General features: G+C 48.6%; 4 protein-coding genes across 4 annotated transcripts; 1 reads left to right on the top strand and 3 right to left on the bottom strand.

Moving 5' to 3' along the window:
- Positions 1–1619: 1619 nt before the first annotated feature.
- Positions 1620–2762, bottom strand: HO173_012859 (uncharacterized protein; the record flags this gene model as incomplete). The annotated part of the gene is made up of 1 exon (XM_037314693.1): positions 1620–2762. One exon carries the CDS (start codon positions 2760–2762, stop codon positions 1620–1622), a length of 1143 nt encoding a protein of 380 aa, XP_037158421.1.
- Positions 2763–7130: 4368 nt separating this feature from the next.
- HO173_012858 (uncharacterized protein) lies at positions 7131–7472 on the bottom strand (the record flags this gene model as incomplete). The annotated part of the gene is made up of 1 exon (XM_037314692.1): positions 7131–7472. The coding sequence occupies one exon, from the start codon at positions 7470–7472 to the stop codon at positions 7131–7133; it is 342 nt and encodes a 113-aa protein (XP_037158420.1).
- Positions 7473–7605: 133 nt separating this feature from the next.
- On the top strand, positions 7606–8760 carry HO173_012857 (uncharacterized protein; the record flags this gene model as incomplete). Its single annotated transcript, XM_037314691.1, has 2 exons — positions 7606–7727; positions 8664–8760. 2 exons carry the CDS (start codon positions 7606–7608, stop codon positions 8758–8760), a joined length of 219 nt encoding a protein of 72 aa, XP_037158419.1.
- Positions 8761–18364: 9604 nt separating this feature from the next.
- Positions 18365–19099, bottom strand: HO173_012856 (uncharacterized protein; the record flags this gene model as incomplete). Its single annotated transcript, XM_037314690.1, has 1 exon — positions 18365–19099. The coding sequence occupies one exon, from the start codon at positions 19097–19099 to the stop codon at positions 18365–18367; it is 735 nt and encodes a 244-aa protein (XP_037158418.1).
- Positions 19100–19844: the final 745 nt, after the last annotated feature.

Raw genomic sequence — 19844 nt, 5'->3', positions numbered from 1 at the left:
AGAATCAAATAGTCAAAAACCAGTACTCGGCAAGCTTTCCACTACTGGGAAGCCCGCGCCCCAGCACATGTTTAGTCATCGTCATCAAGTACGGAGAAAATTGCGATCTCACACCAGCGATACTCAGCAAGAGGATGAACCACTGCAGCAGGCAAATACGGAGATCACTGCGGAGAACGTTGCGGAGGAATCAAGCGACAACAAGGCCACCATCATCAAGAACACGGCTCAGCTCTCCAAGATCCCACGGTGAAAGATCTAAAGACTAGCAAGGGTCAATGTGGCTAGCATCCAATACAAGATGCTAAGTCTATGGATGCATTGTTCTTCTAAAGTTGCTTAGATAAGCATCTTCCAAGCACCTCCTTCCGCAGCTCACCCCGGTCAATAAATCTGCTTCGCCCTCGAAAGCTTGGATTGAAGAAAGCCCGTGCTTGATCGAAAGGTGCAAGCCCGTGCTGGGTCGAGAAAAGTGGAAAACCCTTGCTTAGATGCTGGAACTGAAGGCGTCGATCTTCGCCTTAACCTCCTTTGTCACACGATCCTCGAATAGAAACACCGCTAGCGACACGTAATAGGGTCCAGAAACTCGAGGATATAGTGATAGAACTCAGAGGAGGAAGAGGGAGGAAGAGGTGGAAGATGTCAGGACCAGCATAGGTGCGATACCAGTATGGGTGAGGTAGAACTAGGATAATAAGGCTACCGAACTATGTATGTGGGAAGGAGGCATGATATGGTAGGGGATGCCTCCGCCAAGGCCCGCTAGCCATAGGGCTGAGTGGTGTGTCAAGGGTACGCTCGTAACACTACCCCCCCCCTCTCAATAGCCATGGCCCCCATGGCTGGTAGACCGGAGATGCAGGCCTATTGCTTGCCTTGTATCTCCACACATCCGTAGTCGGTGTAGGCCTTGGCTGGAGATGATTCCCGTCTAGCCTGCCTGTCGTAGGCCTTCGAAAGAAGTGAATAATTCCATCGCATGCATATGTTTTGTGCTCGCTGAAAATCCATAAAAACAAAGAACTTTTGGTGTTAGTATGCCAGGCTAAATTAGTACCTTTCTCCGGCGGCGACAACGATAGCGATATCGCGTCCCGGAGATTCCGCTAGCGCGTCGTCGATAGCACTTTATTATAGCGTTAAGGGGCTTCCAATTTGACGAGGATCCATGAAGAATTGAATGGATAATGACCGAAAAATGATTTGCCATGCGGTGGCCACCTGATTCCATATTTATGATGGAGAAGAAACCGATAAAATGATGCAATTTGATTGGTTGAGGCCTCCCGAACCGAACCGAGCCGCAAGCGCTAAAACTCTAAATCAATATCAAATGATTCTGGTGTGAGTTTCTCCATGGGGTGCCACATAACCGATACCGATGGGGGCTACCGACGGGGACAGTGAGGCCCATAGGTGACGCACCATGGCTTCGGAAGATGCTTGGGTATCTTTCAACAAGGGGAGCCTGCTTGGTGGGCCTGACATGAAGTTATTGTTGAGCAACATGGGCCTGAGGAATCGATTCGCGAATATAAAAAAATAAGGCTATAGCGAAGACATCGAACGATTTCAATTCGACTAAAAACGCGATATCCGAGATATTACCGAGTCGCTCATAGGAAGCCCTGGCAACTAAGCTCGTATGCTTCATCGACATCCATACCGGGTTCGAAGTATTTACCATGCTTTTGTGCATAAGCCCAATTCTCATCTACAAGGTCCTCTGCCTCAGCAAGACTTAAACCCTGTGTATTGAAAGTAGGGCGAGTCATAATCGAGTATCCCTTCTTTGCGTCAGCCTCGGCCTTTGCTTTTGCGTATTGCTCCGCGAATCTTTTGGCCTTCTTTTCGGCGAACTCCTCAGCAGATTGTTGATATTGAAGCTGCATTCTCATAATACGTTCCTTTAATTCAGACACAGTCCAATCCCTTGCCAATAGACCAATTGAGTCACATAAACGGAGTTCCGATTTCTTTCGTATATCGTTTATCAGACTGTCATTCCTGAGACTATCATTCTTGAAATTATGTTCGGTATATTTGATGAGATCACCGTAGAATTTGAGAAATGGTTGACTTCCTTGGCTTATTTTGTCGTAAGCATGTTGATAGGTTTCCTTAAGAACGGATAAGGGTACCTCATACACGTTGCATAAATGATCTAGAAGATCATCGACTGTAGAGTACGAGCGATATCGTCGTCTGGTAGACACGTGTTGACTGGCTTCCCCTCCAAGTCTCGCTATAACGTAGGCAATTTTGAAAGCATCGGTGGGGAAATGATCACCATTGTGGGTAAGCTTGTCTCGGATTCTCATTTTCCAGTCATCAAATGGTATTGAATTAGTGCCCGTGAAGACAGGTGGATCTGGTAGCCTTGGGCTGAGTGGCTGTCTGACTGGCTGTGGTGACATTGGTCGATGTCGGTTTGCTCTGAGTGCCTCGAAATCTCGTGGAGTGGGTGGAGGTGGGGACGGGGGCGGAACAGAGATCCCAGGCGAGTTTTGGCCCTGCGTCTCCTGTTGTTGTCCTGGTATCTCCTCTTGATTGGTGAATCGCTGATAAAGATCCTCAGCAGATATAGAGCGCTGCACACGTGGCATATGGAGTCGTGGTGAATTTGGAGGTGAGTATCTTCTATGTAGGTCGTCGTATGTGAGGTAAGGCTGGCCATGGTATGTAGGTGATCGGCGATGCGGAGGGACGTATTTTGGTGTTGATGTAGGTGGATTTGAGTGAGAATTTGAGGAACTCATGATGTGTTGAATGTAGGTAAGAATGAAGTGGAGAAGATAGGCGTAAAAATGGCGATTTTGGCTAGGCTTCCCCGTGGAGGTTTATTGCAATATCGAATAGTTCCTTGTCGAGTGGAATGGAGATCTCTGGAACTCCGGTACTGTGAAGGCGTGCGCGAGTCGAGAAAGGTGGTAGATCTCTGTATTGAGAGTCGAAATGTGTTGTTTCTTCGCGGGGGTCTGCAACACTCGTTTCTTGACCGATCAAGTCGTCGTAAAGACTATGAGTACTCTGAGTAGTGTCTTTTCGAATGGTAGAAAGTCCGCCGGGGGTCTATTGATTGATGATAAACTTTTTGCGGGGAACGGAGCGGAGAAGGATTTCTTGTATTCGATGTAGGGGAGTCGTTTTTTGATGGATTGGGCTACCGTTGATGATGTAGGTTGTTTGATGTAGGTTCTTTCGAATGATGTAGGTATCTGATGATTTGGATGTGTGGTGGGGTTTCTGTATGGTAGAAATACCCAGCGTTTTCTTTATCAGGCTCGGTCGCTTGCTCCGAGCAGAAAGTGAAAAACCCGTCAATTCTCTTCGCCGGGGGGTGTACGAAGGAGCCTTATTATAATGTCAGGACCAGCATAGGTGCGATACCAGTATGGGTGAGGTAGAACTAGGATAATAAGGCTACCGAACTATGTATGTGGGAAGGAGGCATGATATAGTAGGGGATGCCTCCGCCAAGGCCCGCTAGCCATAGGGCTGAGTGGTGTGTTAAGGGTACGCTCGTAACAGAAGAGAGGTAGTAGAAGAAGAGATAGAAGAAGAAGAAGAAGAGGTAGTAAAGGAGATTATTTAATATTTACGTACTGGTAGGCCTATAAAGGGGCTAATTACTAATTCATACCCCGAAACTATGAATCCTTACCGAATCATACCCCTAATTACTGAATCATACCCCTAGGGGTATGATTCAGTAATTTGCCATTACTTGGGGTATGATTCGGTAATTTGCCATTCATGATAAAAATCGCAAAGGAGAAAATTCGCGACCTGGGCCATCCGACCATAGAAAAGAGGAAATATCTCCGACCGTATTTAATGGGTGACCTACCAGCTTAAATATCAGACGAAAGCCGAGTGGGTGTTAGCAGCAGCTCCCACGGGGGCCCTGCGACGGCCCTACGGGGGCCCTATTTAGGTCTAAATAGGGGTGTCTGGCTGTCAAGCGCAAAAAAAGCCTGGTCCCGGGGGGTGTCTGCGCTTGACAGCTAGACACCCCTATTTAGACCTAAATAGGGCCCCCCGTAGGGCCGTCGCAGGGGCCCCATGGGGGCTGCTAACAGTGGGCTAAATTTGGCCCCTCAGCCTGTCTACACCCAGTCTGTGACTCTCACACACAGTCTTCACTCCCAATAGTCTACACAGCAAGTTTGGTAAATTACCGAATCATACCCCAAGCAATTAATCCTTACCGAATCATACCCCAAATTTTGGTGTAGGGGTATGATTCAGTAATTAGGGGTATGATTCGGTAAGGATTTATAGTTTCGGGGTATGATTCGGTATTAGCCCGCCTATAAAGCCCAAAAAGGGGCAAATTACCGAATCATACCCCGAAAGTACGAATCCTTACCGAATCATACCCCTACACCAAATTTCACCCAAATATAAGACATGATTCGATAATTGGAAAGCTTGCTTTCTCAATGCTCAAGAGTTGAAATCCCAAATGGCTTCTACGCTAAGAGGCTAGTGACCAATCAGATCCTCGGATTTCACGATTTCTAGTCTAAAACACACCTTATTTCTTCATTTTCGTTCTAAACGGGACACAGGGTACATCCAAAAGAGGAAGCACCATAAGGACTGCAAAACCTCGAACATCAACTTTTTTAATCTATTCTATTTAATTCCTTTAACGTTACTAATAAATAATAATAAAGTAAATTTATAGAGTTATAGAGTTAATTATACGCTTTCAAATAAAGTAGCGAAGACGAAATTTAATAAAGTATTCGTAAAAATACAAAAACTAAGATTTTTATTCAAATTGTCGAGCTTGCGAGAAGAGCCCCTCCGGCAGGAGCCCTCGGAGAGCCCTCGGAGAGCCCCGGGGGTTTTAGGGGGTTTCCCCAAGGGTCTTATCATAACGTCTCTATCAAATATAAATTAGAACGTGTCTCTCGATTCTCAGTGAAATATCATAACGTCTCTCTCAATTCTCAGGGTTAGACTCCTTAAAATCTCTTAAGCCCTTCGGAGCTCTTTAAGGGCTCTCCGAGAGCTTGTATCGGAGGGGCTGTCAAAGCAAGCTCGAAATTAATCAAATATCACTAAAATAATCAAATTTCGAGCTTGCTTTGACAGCCCCTCCGATACAAGCTCTCGGAGAGCCCTTAAAGAGCCCCCAAAGGGCCCGAGGGATTTTAGGGGGTCTCCCTGAGAATTAAACATAGTCAAAAACCAGTACTCGGCAAGCTTTTCACTACTGGGAAGCCCGCGCCCCAGCACATATTTTGCTATTGCTTGGGGTATGATTTGGTAAGTTGTCAAAGTGGCCTCAAACTACGAAGGAGATAATCCGCGATCTGGCTTATTCGATCATAGAAATAAGGGAGTTTCTCCGACCGCATTTGATGAGAATTCTATCAGCCTAAAAACATCAGACGAAAGCCGAGTGGGCGAAGTTTCGAGCCCGGGGGTGTCCGCACTTCACGCTGCAGACACCCCTATTCGGGTCCCGTAGGCACTACGCTGCGCAACGAGGCGGGGTAAGCTTCGGGGGTCAAACCCCGCCAATACCACCGTCATCAATAATCAAGTCGACGACTACTACCAGACGCTCAGTAAGCCTATCGCTACAATTAACTTCATTAAACCCTCTTATATCAGAAAGCTATCATTTAAGACTCTCGTCAAATCATACCCCAAGCGATAGCAAATTACCGAACCATACCCCATATTTGAGTGAAATTTGGTGTAGGGGTATGATTCAGTAATTAGGGGTATGATTCGGTAAGGGTAAATTACAAATTCATACCCCAAAACCTTGAATCCTTACAAATTCATACCCCTAATTACATTTTCATACCCCAATGGGGTATGAATCGGTAATTTGCCATTCCATGGGGTATGAAAATGTAATTTGCCATAGTTTTCAAAAATAGGGCGCCCGATGTAGTAGTACTCGTACCTAAGGGTATCAAGCATGCACCCGAATGGCACCCGGTATTTGAAGTTGCGGAATTCGCTTGAGGGGTTACGAAATCAGCTCGGGTTGCGAATCAGCTCGGGGTGTCGCGAATCAGCTCGGGGGTTGCGAATTAACTCGGGGGTTGCGGAATCAGCCCGGACCGGCCTCGGGAGCCCCGAACGGAAGATCCCAGCTCACCCCAATCCGCGATAAATTTAGGCTTCAATTTTCTAGGGGCTTTTTAAGGCTCTCGGGGCTTCTTTAGGGGCGCTAAGATACCGGGTGCTTAAAGACGTAGTTTAGTGAATTACATATTCATACCCCAAGGAATGGTAAATTACATTTTCATACCCCAAAATTTGGTGGAGGGGTATGAAAATGTAATTAGGGGTATGAATTTGTAAGGATTCAAGGTTTTGGGGTATGAAAATGTAATTCGCCCATTCGGTAAGGATCCATACTTTTGGGGTATGAATTAGTAATTCGCCCAAGGAGATAATCTAGTCTCAGTAATTCAGACTCACGGCTAGCCGGGGTACCTATGGCCAGCCCTACACTCGTGCCTCGCCTCGGGGGCCAATCATATTGCAAGCTCATTACGGCATACCAAAAACGCCGGCTGATTGATTTGGGAGCCGTATTAGATAGGTTCTGCGAAGATTCTGAAGACGATTTTGAAGAATTATTAAAGATTATTAAGATTCCAGCTAGCCTATTCGAGTTAACTTCCGATTTGATAGGCTTCTAAAGAGGCGACGAGAGGGTGTAAGAAGAAGATTACATCGCGACTACTTTGACTTCTTCGATTATTTTGACGTTTTTTAGCTAAGACTCACCCCCAGCAATGCAACGACGCTAGTCCTTCTACAGGGGCTACTATTGGTCAATTGGCTTCTTTGAAGTCTTCATGTGTGTTCTGAAGACTTCAGAACGCTCATGAAGCTGCAGCCAAGCAAATAGTATGAGGCCTAATAGTTACTTAATAGCGTTAGGGTGGACTCGAAATCTAGCCGCATGTAGGCAAAATGTGGTCTTCAGAATCTTTGCAGACCCTATCTATTATACATTTGTTCCTATCTAAAATGCTGCTGTCTGCAGCTTGGAGATATCATCCTGCCTAGTAGCAACACCGGATCTCGCATTTTTTCCTCGACATCAATGCGCACCGCCATTGCCATTGCCTACCTCCTTTGCATTATCGACTCCGTCCCCAGCTGAGCTCCCACAACCCATTGCTTTGGTGTTGACGGTATTTGAGTACGCTACGCGCGCCGCACTCCGCCACTCCTAGCAACCCCTGCCTGAGCAGCTCCGACGTCTTTCGTCTCATCGATCTCTTCATCATACGACCCTCCTCCTCCGTTTCCCGCATCTCGGCTGCCTGTCTCTTCTCCAGGATTGATTTGGCATTGGAGGCGGTCCTCAATATTGGATGACCGCTGGTGCCCGGCGCGTTGTTTCCGTAAGAAAGCCGGTGGAGAGAGTGGAGCGGAGCCCGGCGATGGCCGATAGCTCTTTGGGCTTGGAGTGACCTCATCGCGGCGCACGCGCTCAAAGCTTAGTCTCAGCTTGGCCCCATCGGCCTTGAGGTGGGTCTGAGTAGGAAACCCTGCCAAGACTTATTTTTTTGGTGTATTGCCCGATATGTAATATTCACACCCTGCGTACATATGATCCTCAACAAAAATGCGCAACTACGTGATATGGCCTTTTTTGGAATTCTTGAAAAAGGTCGAATAAATAGTCAAATAGGCCCTCGTCAAATTAGGAGCTGTGGTGCAGTGGTTAAGAAGTAGGTTTCCAATTCCATTCCACTAAAAAACTCAGCTAACTCAGCCATAGCAGCGACACCAGTACTCAAGAACGCCGTACGTCTCAACAGACGCATGGCTGCGGTAGCCCGATTAGCTGAAATAACCGAGACATCTCCATGGCTGCGGTAGCCCAATTAGGTGGAATAGTTGAGACCTCTCCATGGCTGCGATAGCCCAAATAGGTGGAATGGTTAAGACCTCTCCATGGCTGCGATACCCCAAATAGGTGGCATAGTTGAGACCTCTCCATGGCTGCGATAGCCCAAATAGGTGGAATGGTTGAGACCTCTCCATGGCTGCGATAGCCCAAATAGGTGGCATAGTTAAGACCTCTCCATGGCTGCGATACCCCAAATAGGTGGCATGGTTGAGACCTCTCCATGGCTGCGATAGCCCAAATAGGTGGCATAGTTGAGACCTCTCCATGGCTGCGATAGCCCAAATAGGTGGAATGGTTGAGACCTCTCCATGGCTGCGATACCCCAAATAGGTGGCATAGTTGAGACCTCTCCATGGCTGCGATAGCCCAAATAGGTGGCATAGTTGAGACCTCTCCATGGCTGCGGTAGCCCAAATGGCTGAAATAGCTGAGATATCTCCATGGCTGCGAGGAACCAAATATATGACTTTTTCTCTTTGCTCCAGAACTGGTCCGCCAAATATCTTAAAACTTCGTATTCGTCAGGAGAAAGGATGTTCCTGTAAGCTATAAAGAGGTCAGTATATGTAGTTCGAAAATACCTCGCTGTCGTCGTCGGAGAGAAAATCGCGTACCTAAGCGCCCCTCACAGTCTCCTCGTGCGCTCAAGTCCATTTTGAACGCGTCAAGCGCGTCAATATCATTCAAGGTATGTGTTTTATGCTCCCTCCAACTCCTAAGTAATGCACCTTTAAGTTGATAGATGTGTATGTAGGGGGGATGGCTCCGGTGCTCGATTTCCATCAGACACTAACACGGTCAAACTTGTGATCCAATCATTACACCCGACTCGTTATATGACCTTTCAATGATGCTGAACACGATACGCCATCGTCTGGAATTTAATCATCGGAGGGTGACCGGCTGGAGGTGGGTGCTGTAACCGTCAGCGGAGAACGCGTGTCCGGATGAGCTTATGCGACAACAACGAGCTATCCGATCATAATAAAAAGTTTATGTACTTGTTCAGCGACCTCGAAAGGCCTATTGCCCCCTCAATTGATATTAAAAGACTATGTGGTGATGGCTGAAAAATTGGAGGAAGTCGCGACTTCCCGATAACGGGGTAATTATTGCGGTGGGCTCACACAAATTAACGGTCAATGTAGCGATTCGGGGGTTTCCTACTCAGACTCTAAGGGAGGGGTATGCCGTAATGAGCTTGCGATATGATTGGCCCCCGAAGCGAGGCACGAGTGTAGGGCTGGCCATAGGTACCCCGGCTAGCCGTGAGTCTGAATTACTGAGACTACTCAAAGCTATGCAGTCCGTATTCGTCATCGTCAAATCGGTGCGGCGGAAGAAAGGGATTATAGCTTGGGAAGAGGGGGAGGGGCGTTGCATTGCTCGGTGCCTCTGCGGCGGGCTGAGCTGCGGAGTTTGGGGCCTTCCGGGTTTGGTCGGTGGCGGCCACGCCACGGCTGGTCTCAGCAGGTTCGTTGCGAAGGATCCTAAGCTTAACGTCAGCAGTGAACCTTGTTAGCTATTGGAGAAAGTGCTCTCGCAAAACTTACCGCTGTGACGTGTTGTGTAGGTTATATCCCGCTGATGTGGGGTCTTTCCTGTGTGAGCGATGGTCAGTCAAGCTTATAAAGTTGGAGAAGCTCGGGGAAAGGCTGAGAGAGTAGTGGGAAAATGCATCCGCAGTACGTATACGCTACTTACCATCGGCTGACTGCTAGGTGAAGGGCTGTCCTCATCTTTGATGAGATCTACGATCTCGCTATAATATTATTGTTAATGACGCTCTTGTAGTTAGAGAAAGCAGGAAGCTTCGCAAGACTGACGGTTTCTTGGCCGTCGGCTTCTTGGGTCTGTTGAGCCCGGACATGATTGTCGAGACGACGGAAGCTGATAGTGAGAGATATCAGCATGTAAATTATAGAATACGCTCCTCCCGATGCTGTCATGAGCTCTACATACCGTGCTATTAAGATTGAGGAAAGACAAACTAGGAGTATAAGAATATGAAAATGTGAGATTGTGAGATGAGGACATGGCAAGATGAAAAGGTATCAAGATGTTGCTGTAATGATTATGATGCAAGGTAGAGAGCGATTGATTGAAGTGGGACGATAATGATGCCTGTTGTTGGAAGCTGTTATTAGGAGAAAGTGGAATATGGTAAAGGAAAATGTAGAGGTTGGGAGGTGAAAAATGTTATCAGATTCGCGGAAGGCAAGTGTATTCAGACAGTCAATAAGCATGGTTTAATGCGGCAATTGAAACCGCATGATGCAATAAGATGTATATTTGTTACGATTACTAATAATAAGGATGGAGCATAGGAGATACATATAAGGTATAAGGAAGCGTCCAAGGATTAAGTCTGAAAGAAAAGGTTTTTTGTCTATCTGAATTGGAGATGTCCTCGTTTCCGCAAGGGCACTCCGTGTGTACTATCTAAAGCGGGAGCTGTACTGCCAAAACAGTCGCTCTCTGTCATCTACCCCGAGAGCCATACTGGAGAGGATCCCGACTTTCCCAGTCATGGGGATGGTGGAGCTGGCAGCACAGGCAAAAACCTTTTTCTTTGTCCTGCTTGAGAAACGCCATAAAACACAGCACGGTCTCTGTGTCGAGAGTCTCGATGAGTAGACCGATCGTCCCAAGCCGTCTGCCGAATTTTATAGCGTGTTTTGACCATGTGATGTCTTCCCTTTTGACTGCCAATCTCAATTTAGGGCAGTAATAACGGACCTGTTGTCTGCCTTTCACTGTAAAGGCCATCCCATACACCGCGTGATCCGCGCGAACTGTACCAACAAGAATGCGAGCCTCTTCTCCCTTGTCCATCGCGTGCACATACTCCAACTCGTCACTGGCAGACGCTCCAGCTCCAGCCGAGCTCCCACCACTAATGCTGCAATTCGGTTCCTGAGCTGGGGAACTGGGAGGGGAAGGGTCAAGGTCGATGACTTCATGCTTTTGATAGGTGGAGGAGTTGAGACGGGTGGGGGAACTGGGCTCGATGTCAGCAGTGACCCTGGCAAGTCATCGAAGAAAGCGCTCTCGGCATACTCACTACTGTGACGGGGCGTGTGGGTCGCATCCCGCTGGTGCAGGAGCTCCCCTATATGAACGTTAGTGCTCGCAAACAGTGAGGCCATACAGAAACGACGCATGCACAAGTAGATATGTAGATATGTGTTTGGGCATATCCAACACTGGGGCAGCTAAGAGCTTTTTGGACATCTGGACTGAGCAGATAGCCCGAAAAAGGCCCCCCAGCGCTAGAAAAACTCCCAAACCCAAGACGTCGTCCAAGAGGGTGAAGGTCTCGAGGAGGACTCCTGACGGTACCTACCGCAGCAAGCAGTAGGGACCGGCAGCACTAGCGCGGACGGGCTGGAAGGTGCTGGTGCCGTAGTGATGCTCTGAGTATGTGGGCTGGGTGAGTGACGATGTACAGGCGGTAGGAATCTGACTTCCAACGGCCTAGCAATTGGATCTCGTCATTGCTAAGGCCGGCGTCACGTGCTGATGTTGCAGCCCCCTGCGGAAGGAATGGCCTGAATAATGGCCCTCAACACCAAGTGACGTCAGCACCTCGCGGAGGTTGCTGGTGACGGCGTTCCTAGTGAAGGAGGAGCCCCTCAGCTGGAACAGCGGCGCATCAGGTGGGGCCTCCCACCTGAAGAGGTGACGTAAGGCTTTGACTGCGCATGCGTCATCGCCTGATGCGGCCACCGTGAGTGTAATCCCACGGCGAAATGGGTCCGTTTTGGATGCTGGAAGCGTAAGTTCCAGGTGATCATCGAATAGCCTCACCGAGCGACGTGTGAGGAACCATTCGCCGAAGTCCTCCTGTTGAAGGTCTCGCTTGCTGTAAGTAAACTCACCTACGCGTAGGAATGCCGCGAAGGCGAGGCAAAAGGAGGCATACAGAGTCGCCCCGGCATGGGTTGACTTATCGAAATGAGGAAGGATTTGAAGCAATAGGTCCTTGGTGATTGGACGCCTTTCCTTCGTGTCAGCTTCGCCACGAAGACGTCGACTACCTGCAATGATGCGTTGTAACTGAGGGTGATGAAATACTGAGAGATCATCGAACCCCATGTCCACATGGGCTGACCTGAGGCCGGTAAGGTATGCCTTCATAGACTTCGACTTGACGCGGCGAGTGCTCAGGTCAGCAATCCAGCCCGTGAGGGCATTCATAGTTGCTGGGAAGGGAGGTTGGATCCCTGTAAGTGCGCAATAGGTCGTGTAGGATCTTACTGGAGTCGCATATGTCTTCCTGGTTTTGGTAGCAAGCCCCCACCAGAGAAGTCGTGCGGCCTCTCGGGGTAGTGCGGTCTGATTGTACCAATATTCTGGTGGGTCCCGCCCTATTTCAGCGGAGACATGAGACCTTTCAGCTGTGGATATGCGTCAGCGATTTTTCGGTACCGAAAACGTGACAGATCATCGGCCAGCTGGTTAGCCTTCGTAGATATCCAAGTGGGCACCACTATGATGTCATGAGTAGCTGCCAGCATAGCTATATCGCGCAATGGGGCCATGGCTGGCCCGTGCATAGAGGATTTGCGTAATCCATTGACGCATGCGTCGTTGTCGCAGTAGAGAACCAAGCGAGATCCTCGTAACTGATGTAGCCACAGTTCCATCGCGTGATGGATGGCCTTCATTTCTTTGAATTGTATGTCTTTGGAACGGTGACGTGTGGCTGTTTTGATGCTGAAAACGTCTTTAAGTTGAACCGATTGGATGTGGTCGGGATGGTCGAGAATGTAACCTCCCATACCGAATTTTCCAGACGCATCGGTCCATATGTGCCACGTGACTCGACTGTCGACGTGGCGTATCAAGGCGACGCCATTCCAGTGCTTCAGGAAGGTGTCCCACCATAGTAAGTCTGCCCTCATGTCGCCTGTGATCCGTACGATCACCGCAGGCCTTCGAAGGGCATCAAAAAGTCGCCTCAAGAATGCTCTTCCTGGAATCACGACTTTGGCAGCGAAAGAGAGGAAGCCGACCGCTGACTCGAGCTCCTGATGTGAGATAGTTGCCCTTTTTAGGAGGTTTTTGACCGTGGTTCTCGCTTTGGCCAGCTTGTCCGGGGGGAGTCTCGCCTGCATGCGAATGCTATCGAATTCGATTCCCAGGAACTCGGCTATGAAACCCACCACATCCTTCGTGTGATTAATCCGAAGGCCCAATTCGCCACACAGCTGGTCGAACTGCTGCGCGTATGCAGCTGCGTCATCACTTGGTGAAAGGATTGCGAAGAAATCGTCCAAGTAGTGGAGCACTACTTCCCATAGAAGGATGGCGATCAAGATCCAAGTAAGGGCCTTTGCGAAGAGATCGAATAGGAACGGTGACATGCGTAGTCCGAACGGTAGGTATCGTTCTTTCCAATAGCGTCCATCGCAGTTGAAACCAAGTAGCCATTGATCCGATATAGCGACGGGTATGTGTCTGAAGGCGTCTTTGAGGTCTCTTTTGACGAATTGGGCCCTTGGGCCTTTCTGCAGCAGTGCTACTACTGCGTCATCGTATGTAGTATATTCCAATGCGCCCCACTCCGCCTGAATACCGTCATTAACTGAGTGGCCGTGTGGGAATGAGAGGTCATGAATCCGTCTCCAACCTCCATCGTGTTTCGGTACCAATCCGAGTGGCGAACAGACGTAATGGGGCTCGTTTTGAGGGTCAACCTCGGTCAGGCGATGCTGCTGGAGCTGTTTTTGGAGGTCCGCCGATAGTATTTGGGGTGCTTGACGTGCTGATAGGTGATTTTGATTGCGATGGGCTGGGATAGGGCCTCGAAAACCTATCTTAGCGCCCTTCCGAAGAATAGCCGAAATGGTCTTGGCAAATATCAGGTCCGGGTGATCGTTCAACCATTTGGACCAACCATCAACTATTAACGGTCCTTGGTAGGGCAAATCCGGGTCCAGTGGGTCGTACAGCGCGTACGGGAACCCCTCAGATATGCACTGCAGCGACCATGGCACCTGCGGGTGCCCTGGGAGTCATTCTGGCCTGGTAACACGATTACCCAGTGGCAATTGATTGGAGGTACTCACCGCTGAGTTATGGGCTTTGGGGCACTTATCTGACGAGTGATTTTGCTGACAGATCGAACAGACATGTGAGTAGGGGCAGCGCTCGCGAAAACAGCTACCTCTGTTGAAACTCCTGCAAATTGCAGGTCCTCCGGCTGCAACGGGCTTATTGGGGCCAGGCGCACCGGCATTTGGCTTGCTATTGCCCGCATAAGTCCCTCTGGGCACGAGAAGGTCCCTGCAGCTCTGATCGTCCGCTTCCCAGGCCTTGGGATCGTCTTGGCCACCCTGAATGCGTGCAGTGACAAAGGCGAGGTGGTAAGCGAGGATGGAGTCAAATTTGTAGGTGAGGGGCAGCCGTAGTAGGCGAATAGCATACGCATGAAGGGCCTCATTCAAGTCTTCCTTCACGCTCATGTGGGCAAAGCGGCCGACGGCTACCGAGTACACAAGGAAGCAGTGCATCATGTGGTTATGGCCATTGACGTCCTTATCCTCTTTGGCCGGGGTAGTGTGCATGTGGGCCAGCTTGGCGAAGTTTTTGGTCTTGAAGGTCCCGAAGAAGATTTGCTTGAAGTACTTGACGTCCACACTTCGGAACCTTTCAGCAATACTAAGAAAGGGCTTCTTACCTTCCGAGTGACGAAATGGGATCCCTCTTCTTTCCTCCCAGTCCGACTCAGAGTCGGACGAGTCCGAATCCGATGTGTCCGAGTGACGATGACGATGGCTGCGGCTGTGGCGGTGGTGGTGGCGGCGTGACTTATGAACCCGGCCCTCGTGACGATGGCGGTGATTTCGCTCCTCTTGGACCTTGGATAGCTGGGCTATCAATTCCGCAAGGTCTACCTTGGGCCCCCCAGTAGGCGGGGGCGTTTCGTCGATCTCGTCCGGAGTAATGGTCCTCGATGGCGTTCCGGGTACGACGATCTCGTCGCGGAGGGGAGGTGTTTTGGCCTTAGTGGCCTTTTTTGGCCTTGGGGGCCTTAGGGGCCTTGTTGGCGGCGTTGGAGGTCTTTTTGGTGACCTTGGAGGCGGGTGTGACTCGTGTGGCCGCTTTTTTTGGACCTGGTAGCAGCAGCGGGAGCCATTATGAAGTATGTAAGAGTATGGAGTGTGCTTGTGGTAGTTGAGGGCTAATGTGTATAGACTCAACTACGAAAAGAAGAAGAAAAAATGATATGGCTCTGACAGAGACGAAATCGAATGAAGAGCCGTTGACAGGTGCAAAACAGGTGGCTATATAGCTCGTACTGGACACCTGTCCCCAACCCCTTGCCGGGGTACCAACAGGGGTACCAACAAGGGTACCAACACGAACGGCTGATCAAACAGCCACCAACGCTATGGCCTCATAATGGACCCACTAACCCACAGTCCCACTGTTGCGATTAGTGCTCGCAAACAGTGAGGCCATACAGAAACGACGCATGCACAAGTAGATATGTAGATATGTGTTTGGGCATATCCAACACTGGGGCAGCTAAGAGCTTTTTGGACATCTGGACTGAGCAGATAGCCCGAAAAAGGCCCCCCAGCGCTAGAAAAACTCCCATGTCTGAGCGACATGCCCTGGAGTGAAATGAGGCTATATACAGGTGTGGGTGGGTGGGAGAAAAATGATATGGCTCTGACAGAGACGAAATCGAATGAAGAGCCGTTGACAGGTGCAAAACAGGTGGCTATATAGCTCGTACTGGACACCTGTCCCCAACCCCTTGCCGGGGTACCAACAGGGGTACCAACAAGGGTACCAACACGAACGGCTGATCAAACAGCCACCAACGCTATGGCCTCATAATGGACCCACTAACCCACAGTCCCACTGTTGCGAATGGTCAGTGGAGCTCATGACATTGGAGGATTTCGGGAAACAGCTGATAAAGGACTGGGAAAGTATGCGCAAATACGTACACCCCGCTTGCCATCGGCTGACAGTTAGCAGAGCGGTTGTCCTTGTCGCTGGTAAGACCTTTGGATGTGCTGCAGTATAATTATTAGTGACGGTCTCGTAGTGAGAGAAAGTGCTGGAGCTTCACAAGACTGACGATTTGTTGCCTGTCTGCTTTTTGGCTTGCTTGAGTTCAGACATAGCTGTCGAGATGATGAACCTGAGATTCGAAGATGTCAGCATGCGAGTTACAGAGTACGTTTCTTGCCATGCTGTAGTGAGCTCCACATACAGTGCTATTGAGGTCGGGCAAATCCAACTGAGGATATGAGAATGTGAGGTCGGGGCAAATCCAATTGAGGATATGAGAATGTGAGGCTGTGAGATTGAGATGATGAAATGATAAGAACTCAAGGCGCTGTGCTTCCCAAGGTGATGTAAGGTAGAGAAACACTGGTCGAAGCGAGGTCACGGCAACGCTTGTTATGAGGAGTCGCTGCTTGGAGAGAGTTGTTGTGGTGAGGAAAGAGATGTAAAGGTGGGCGAATTCAATCAATGTTGTCGTTTGGTGCAGCTAGTTGTGCCGCGTTATGCAATTAGACGGGTACCTGCTGTTATGCATACTCGTAATAGTGATAGAGGGCTAATTACCGAATCATACCCCGAAACTATGAATCCTTACCGAATCATACCCCTAATTACTGAATCATACCCCTACACCAAAATTTGGGGTATGATTCGGTAAGGATTAATTGCTTGGGGTATGATTCGGTAATTTACCAAACTTGCTGTGTAGACTATTGAGAGTGAAGACTATGTGTAAGAGTCACAGACTGGGTGTAGACAGGCTGGGGGGTTGAATTTAGCCCACTGTTAGCAGCAGCCCCCACGGGGGCCCTGCGACGGCCCTACGGGGGCCCTATTTAGGTCTAAATAGGGGTGTCTAGCTGTCAAGCGCAAAAAAAGCCTGGTCCCGGGGGCGCTTGACAGCCAGACCCCTATTTAAACCTAAATAGGGCCGCCGTAGGGCCGTCGCAAGGCCCCCGTGGGAGCTGCTGCTACCACCCACTCGGCTTTTAGGTCACCCATTAAATACGATCGGAGATATTTCCTCTTTTCTATGGTCGGATGGCCCAGGTCGCGAATTTTCTCCTTTGCGATTTTTATCATGAATGGCAAATTACCGAATCATACCCCAAGTAATGGCAAATTACTGAATCATACCCCTAGGGGTATGATTCGGTAAGGATTCATAGTTTCGGGGTATGAATTAGTAATTAGCCCTAGTGATAGAGCAAGATGTGCCAAGTTGTAAGGAAGAGTTCAAGTATGAGCTCTGGTGAAAAGGGCTCCCCTGACTACTCAGGGTAAATGCGGTTTTGGAACGGCAAAATCAAGCTGTCATTATCTTCCGTCATAAGAGTTCTGCTGCAGAATCAATTTGTTGGAAATCATGCTGCAGCACCATAGTGAATTGTAGCTACCCCTCACGGTGGCAATGACAATATGGCACTAGCGTGGCTTCACATGGTATATAAGTAGCGGGCAAATTACAAATTCATACCCCAAACTATGGGATTCTTACAAATTCATACCCCATCTTACATTTTCATACCCCTCACCAAAAAAATGGGGTATGAATTTGTAAGTTGCCAGTCTTTGGGGTATGAATTTGTAAGTTACCATTTCTTGGGGTATGAAAATGTAAGATAACACCAACATCCCTATATCTGTAAATCATTAGAAGGGTATTTTAGGGTGTTCCAGGCTACCTACCCTAATTGTTAGTAACCCGAGTTAACGCTAAAGGGTTAAATAGGGGTGTTTGCACTTCACGCTGCAGACACCCCTAAGAGGCCCCGCAGGGGCCCCCGGAGGAATAATTTCTAACACCAACCCGCCCTATATGGCAACTTACAAAATCATACCCCTATTAATGGTATCTTACAAAATCATACCCCTGTTAATGGTATCTTACAAATTCATACCCCATTGGGGTATGAAAATGTAAGATGGGGTATGAATTTGTAAGAATCCCATAGTTTGGGGTATGAAAATGTAATTCGCCCGGAGAAGAGAGACTAGTCCGATGGCGGAACTGGAGAAGGAGAGGATCAGTCCGCGTGTGAAGCCGGCAAAGGGGCAGTGATTGATTGAAGGGGTCTAGCAATAGTCGAGAAGCATGGGGGAAAAGAACGTGAGGCCGAAAAGTTTGAGTATTTGTATTATTAAAAAGCTTCTTTGACCAAGCTTCTGCTTGGTCAGATCTCAACCTCTTCAATTCTCTGCATTGATTTCTGTGATGTCAACCCTACTCCGCGATAGGCTACACAAGACCTTACAGTTATGGTAGGAGCATAGAAAGTCATAAACGAGTGGAATGATGATGATTCTTCTATCTCGGAGAAGTAGCAAGCTAAATACCGCTGGCCAGGCATAAGCTTGACGGTTCCTTCCCTGGCAAGCGATTGCTGCAGTCCATAACCCCCCCCCCGGATTGCAGCCACCTAATCAAGATATTACGCCCGCAAAGGTGACCGCACATGGCTGCACATCCAACTTGAATCCCTCATCCTCTCCGCCAAATGCCGCTATGAGATCAGACTTCAAGAATGGCATCATCGACTTGAGAACCATCGCCTTAAAAAGAGGAGAGAATCCTCCGGCCTGATCTGTCCACGCTGGCTTCAAATCGTTTCGTTCGGAGAATTCTTGATAGTGGAGCTGAACACAATCCTTGAGAACGGGATCCCAACCCTCCCACTCCTCATACGCATCTGATCCATCGAAACCAACTCGCTGCATTTCTGCAAGATAGAGATTTGCTGCAGAGGCAATAGCACCGAAAGCTTCTTCTCCACGCGTCCATTCTGTTTCATCCATACATCGAAAACCCAACCGGGCTTTGCCTTTTCCATTGATGATCAGCAACCCTGCAATTTCGACCCAAGTATCGGCTCCTGGCGAAAACGTGACAACTATGCGGCCGCTGCCTGGGGTAAGGTAGGTTGCCCAATGTAGAAGCGTTGCCGCACGTAGGTCAACAGGGATGGGATCGAGAACATTCCGAGCAAAGATGACGTCGAAAGTGAGCTGGCCCCGGTTTGCCGAAGAGAGAACGTCACTTAAATCATTCAAACGGCAGATATCGCCGTGGAGCAAAGTAATTTCCTCATCTAGCTCGAGGGATCGCAGAAAGTGGTGGGCGTCTTGATCGAGCTCGTGAGATTGAGAGACCGCTACCATCGGTCCGTGATTAGTACCAAGAACCTTCCTTGCAACCGCAGTCGTCACAGTAGAACACGACCAAGGCCAAGGATCGATGATCCCGGTTGCAGATGAGCCAGAGCAACGAAGGAATTGACGGTGTCATAGGGTCAAGGTAGTTGCGGTTCGTTCGGCTGGATGGCTGTGCCGTTTGAGAGGGCAGGTGTTAGACCACTCATTGTATTGTCGGTGCTACGGTTTCTGTCACTAAAGGCAAGAATCAGCTTTGCGGACACTTTCTCTAAGGATCGTGATATCTTATTCTACACAAACCTGTACTCACAGCAATGAAACCAAGCAGTTCAGATTCTTGGGGAACGAAGAGTGGCCGGTTCTGTTCGTAAAAGAAGCCGCAGGAAGATAAATCGAATTAGATAGCGATGAAGGAATAAGCTCGATTAGAGTAAACAACGCTAAACGCTAAACGGTACAGTCGATCTCGCTCTTCTCAAACATTGGAAAGCTTGCTTTCTCATTACTTAAGACTGAAATCCGAGGGTCGGTGACAAAAGTCGTTGCACACCGATCCCCGCTAAGCCCTGTGAAAATCAGTAGTAATTTTTAAAGAGATTCTTTTATTTTCTTTATATTATAATTATTATTAATCGTAATATCTAAAATTAAGCGTAAACGAATTAGTATATCTATATTCTTATTAAATCTAGTTAAAACTTTAAAATAGCTTATCTTTAAGCGAACGCGTATAAAATAAATAAGAAAGTTA

This window comes from Letharia columbiana (assembly GCF_014066305.1).
Source record: "Letharia columbiana isolate WasteWater2 chromosome Unknown Sc0000101_s0, whole genome shotgun sequence".
Classification (NCBI taxonomy): Eukaryota; Fungi; Ascomycota; class Lecanoromycetes; order Lecanorales; family Parmeliaceae; genus Letharia; species Letharia columbiana.
The sequence above is the reverse complement of the archived record's forward strand: the minus strand, read 5'-3'. Positions and strand labels throughout refer to the sequence as shown.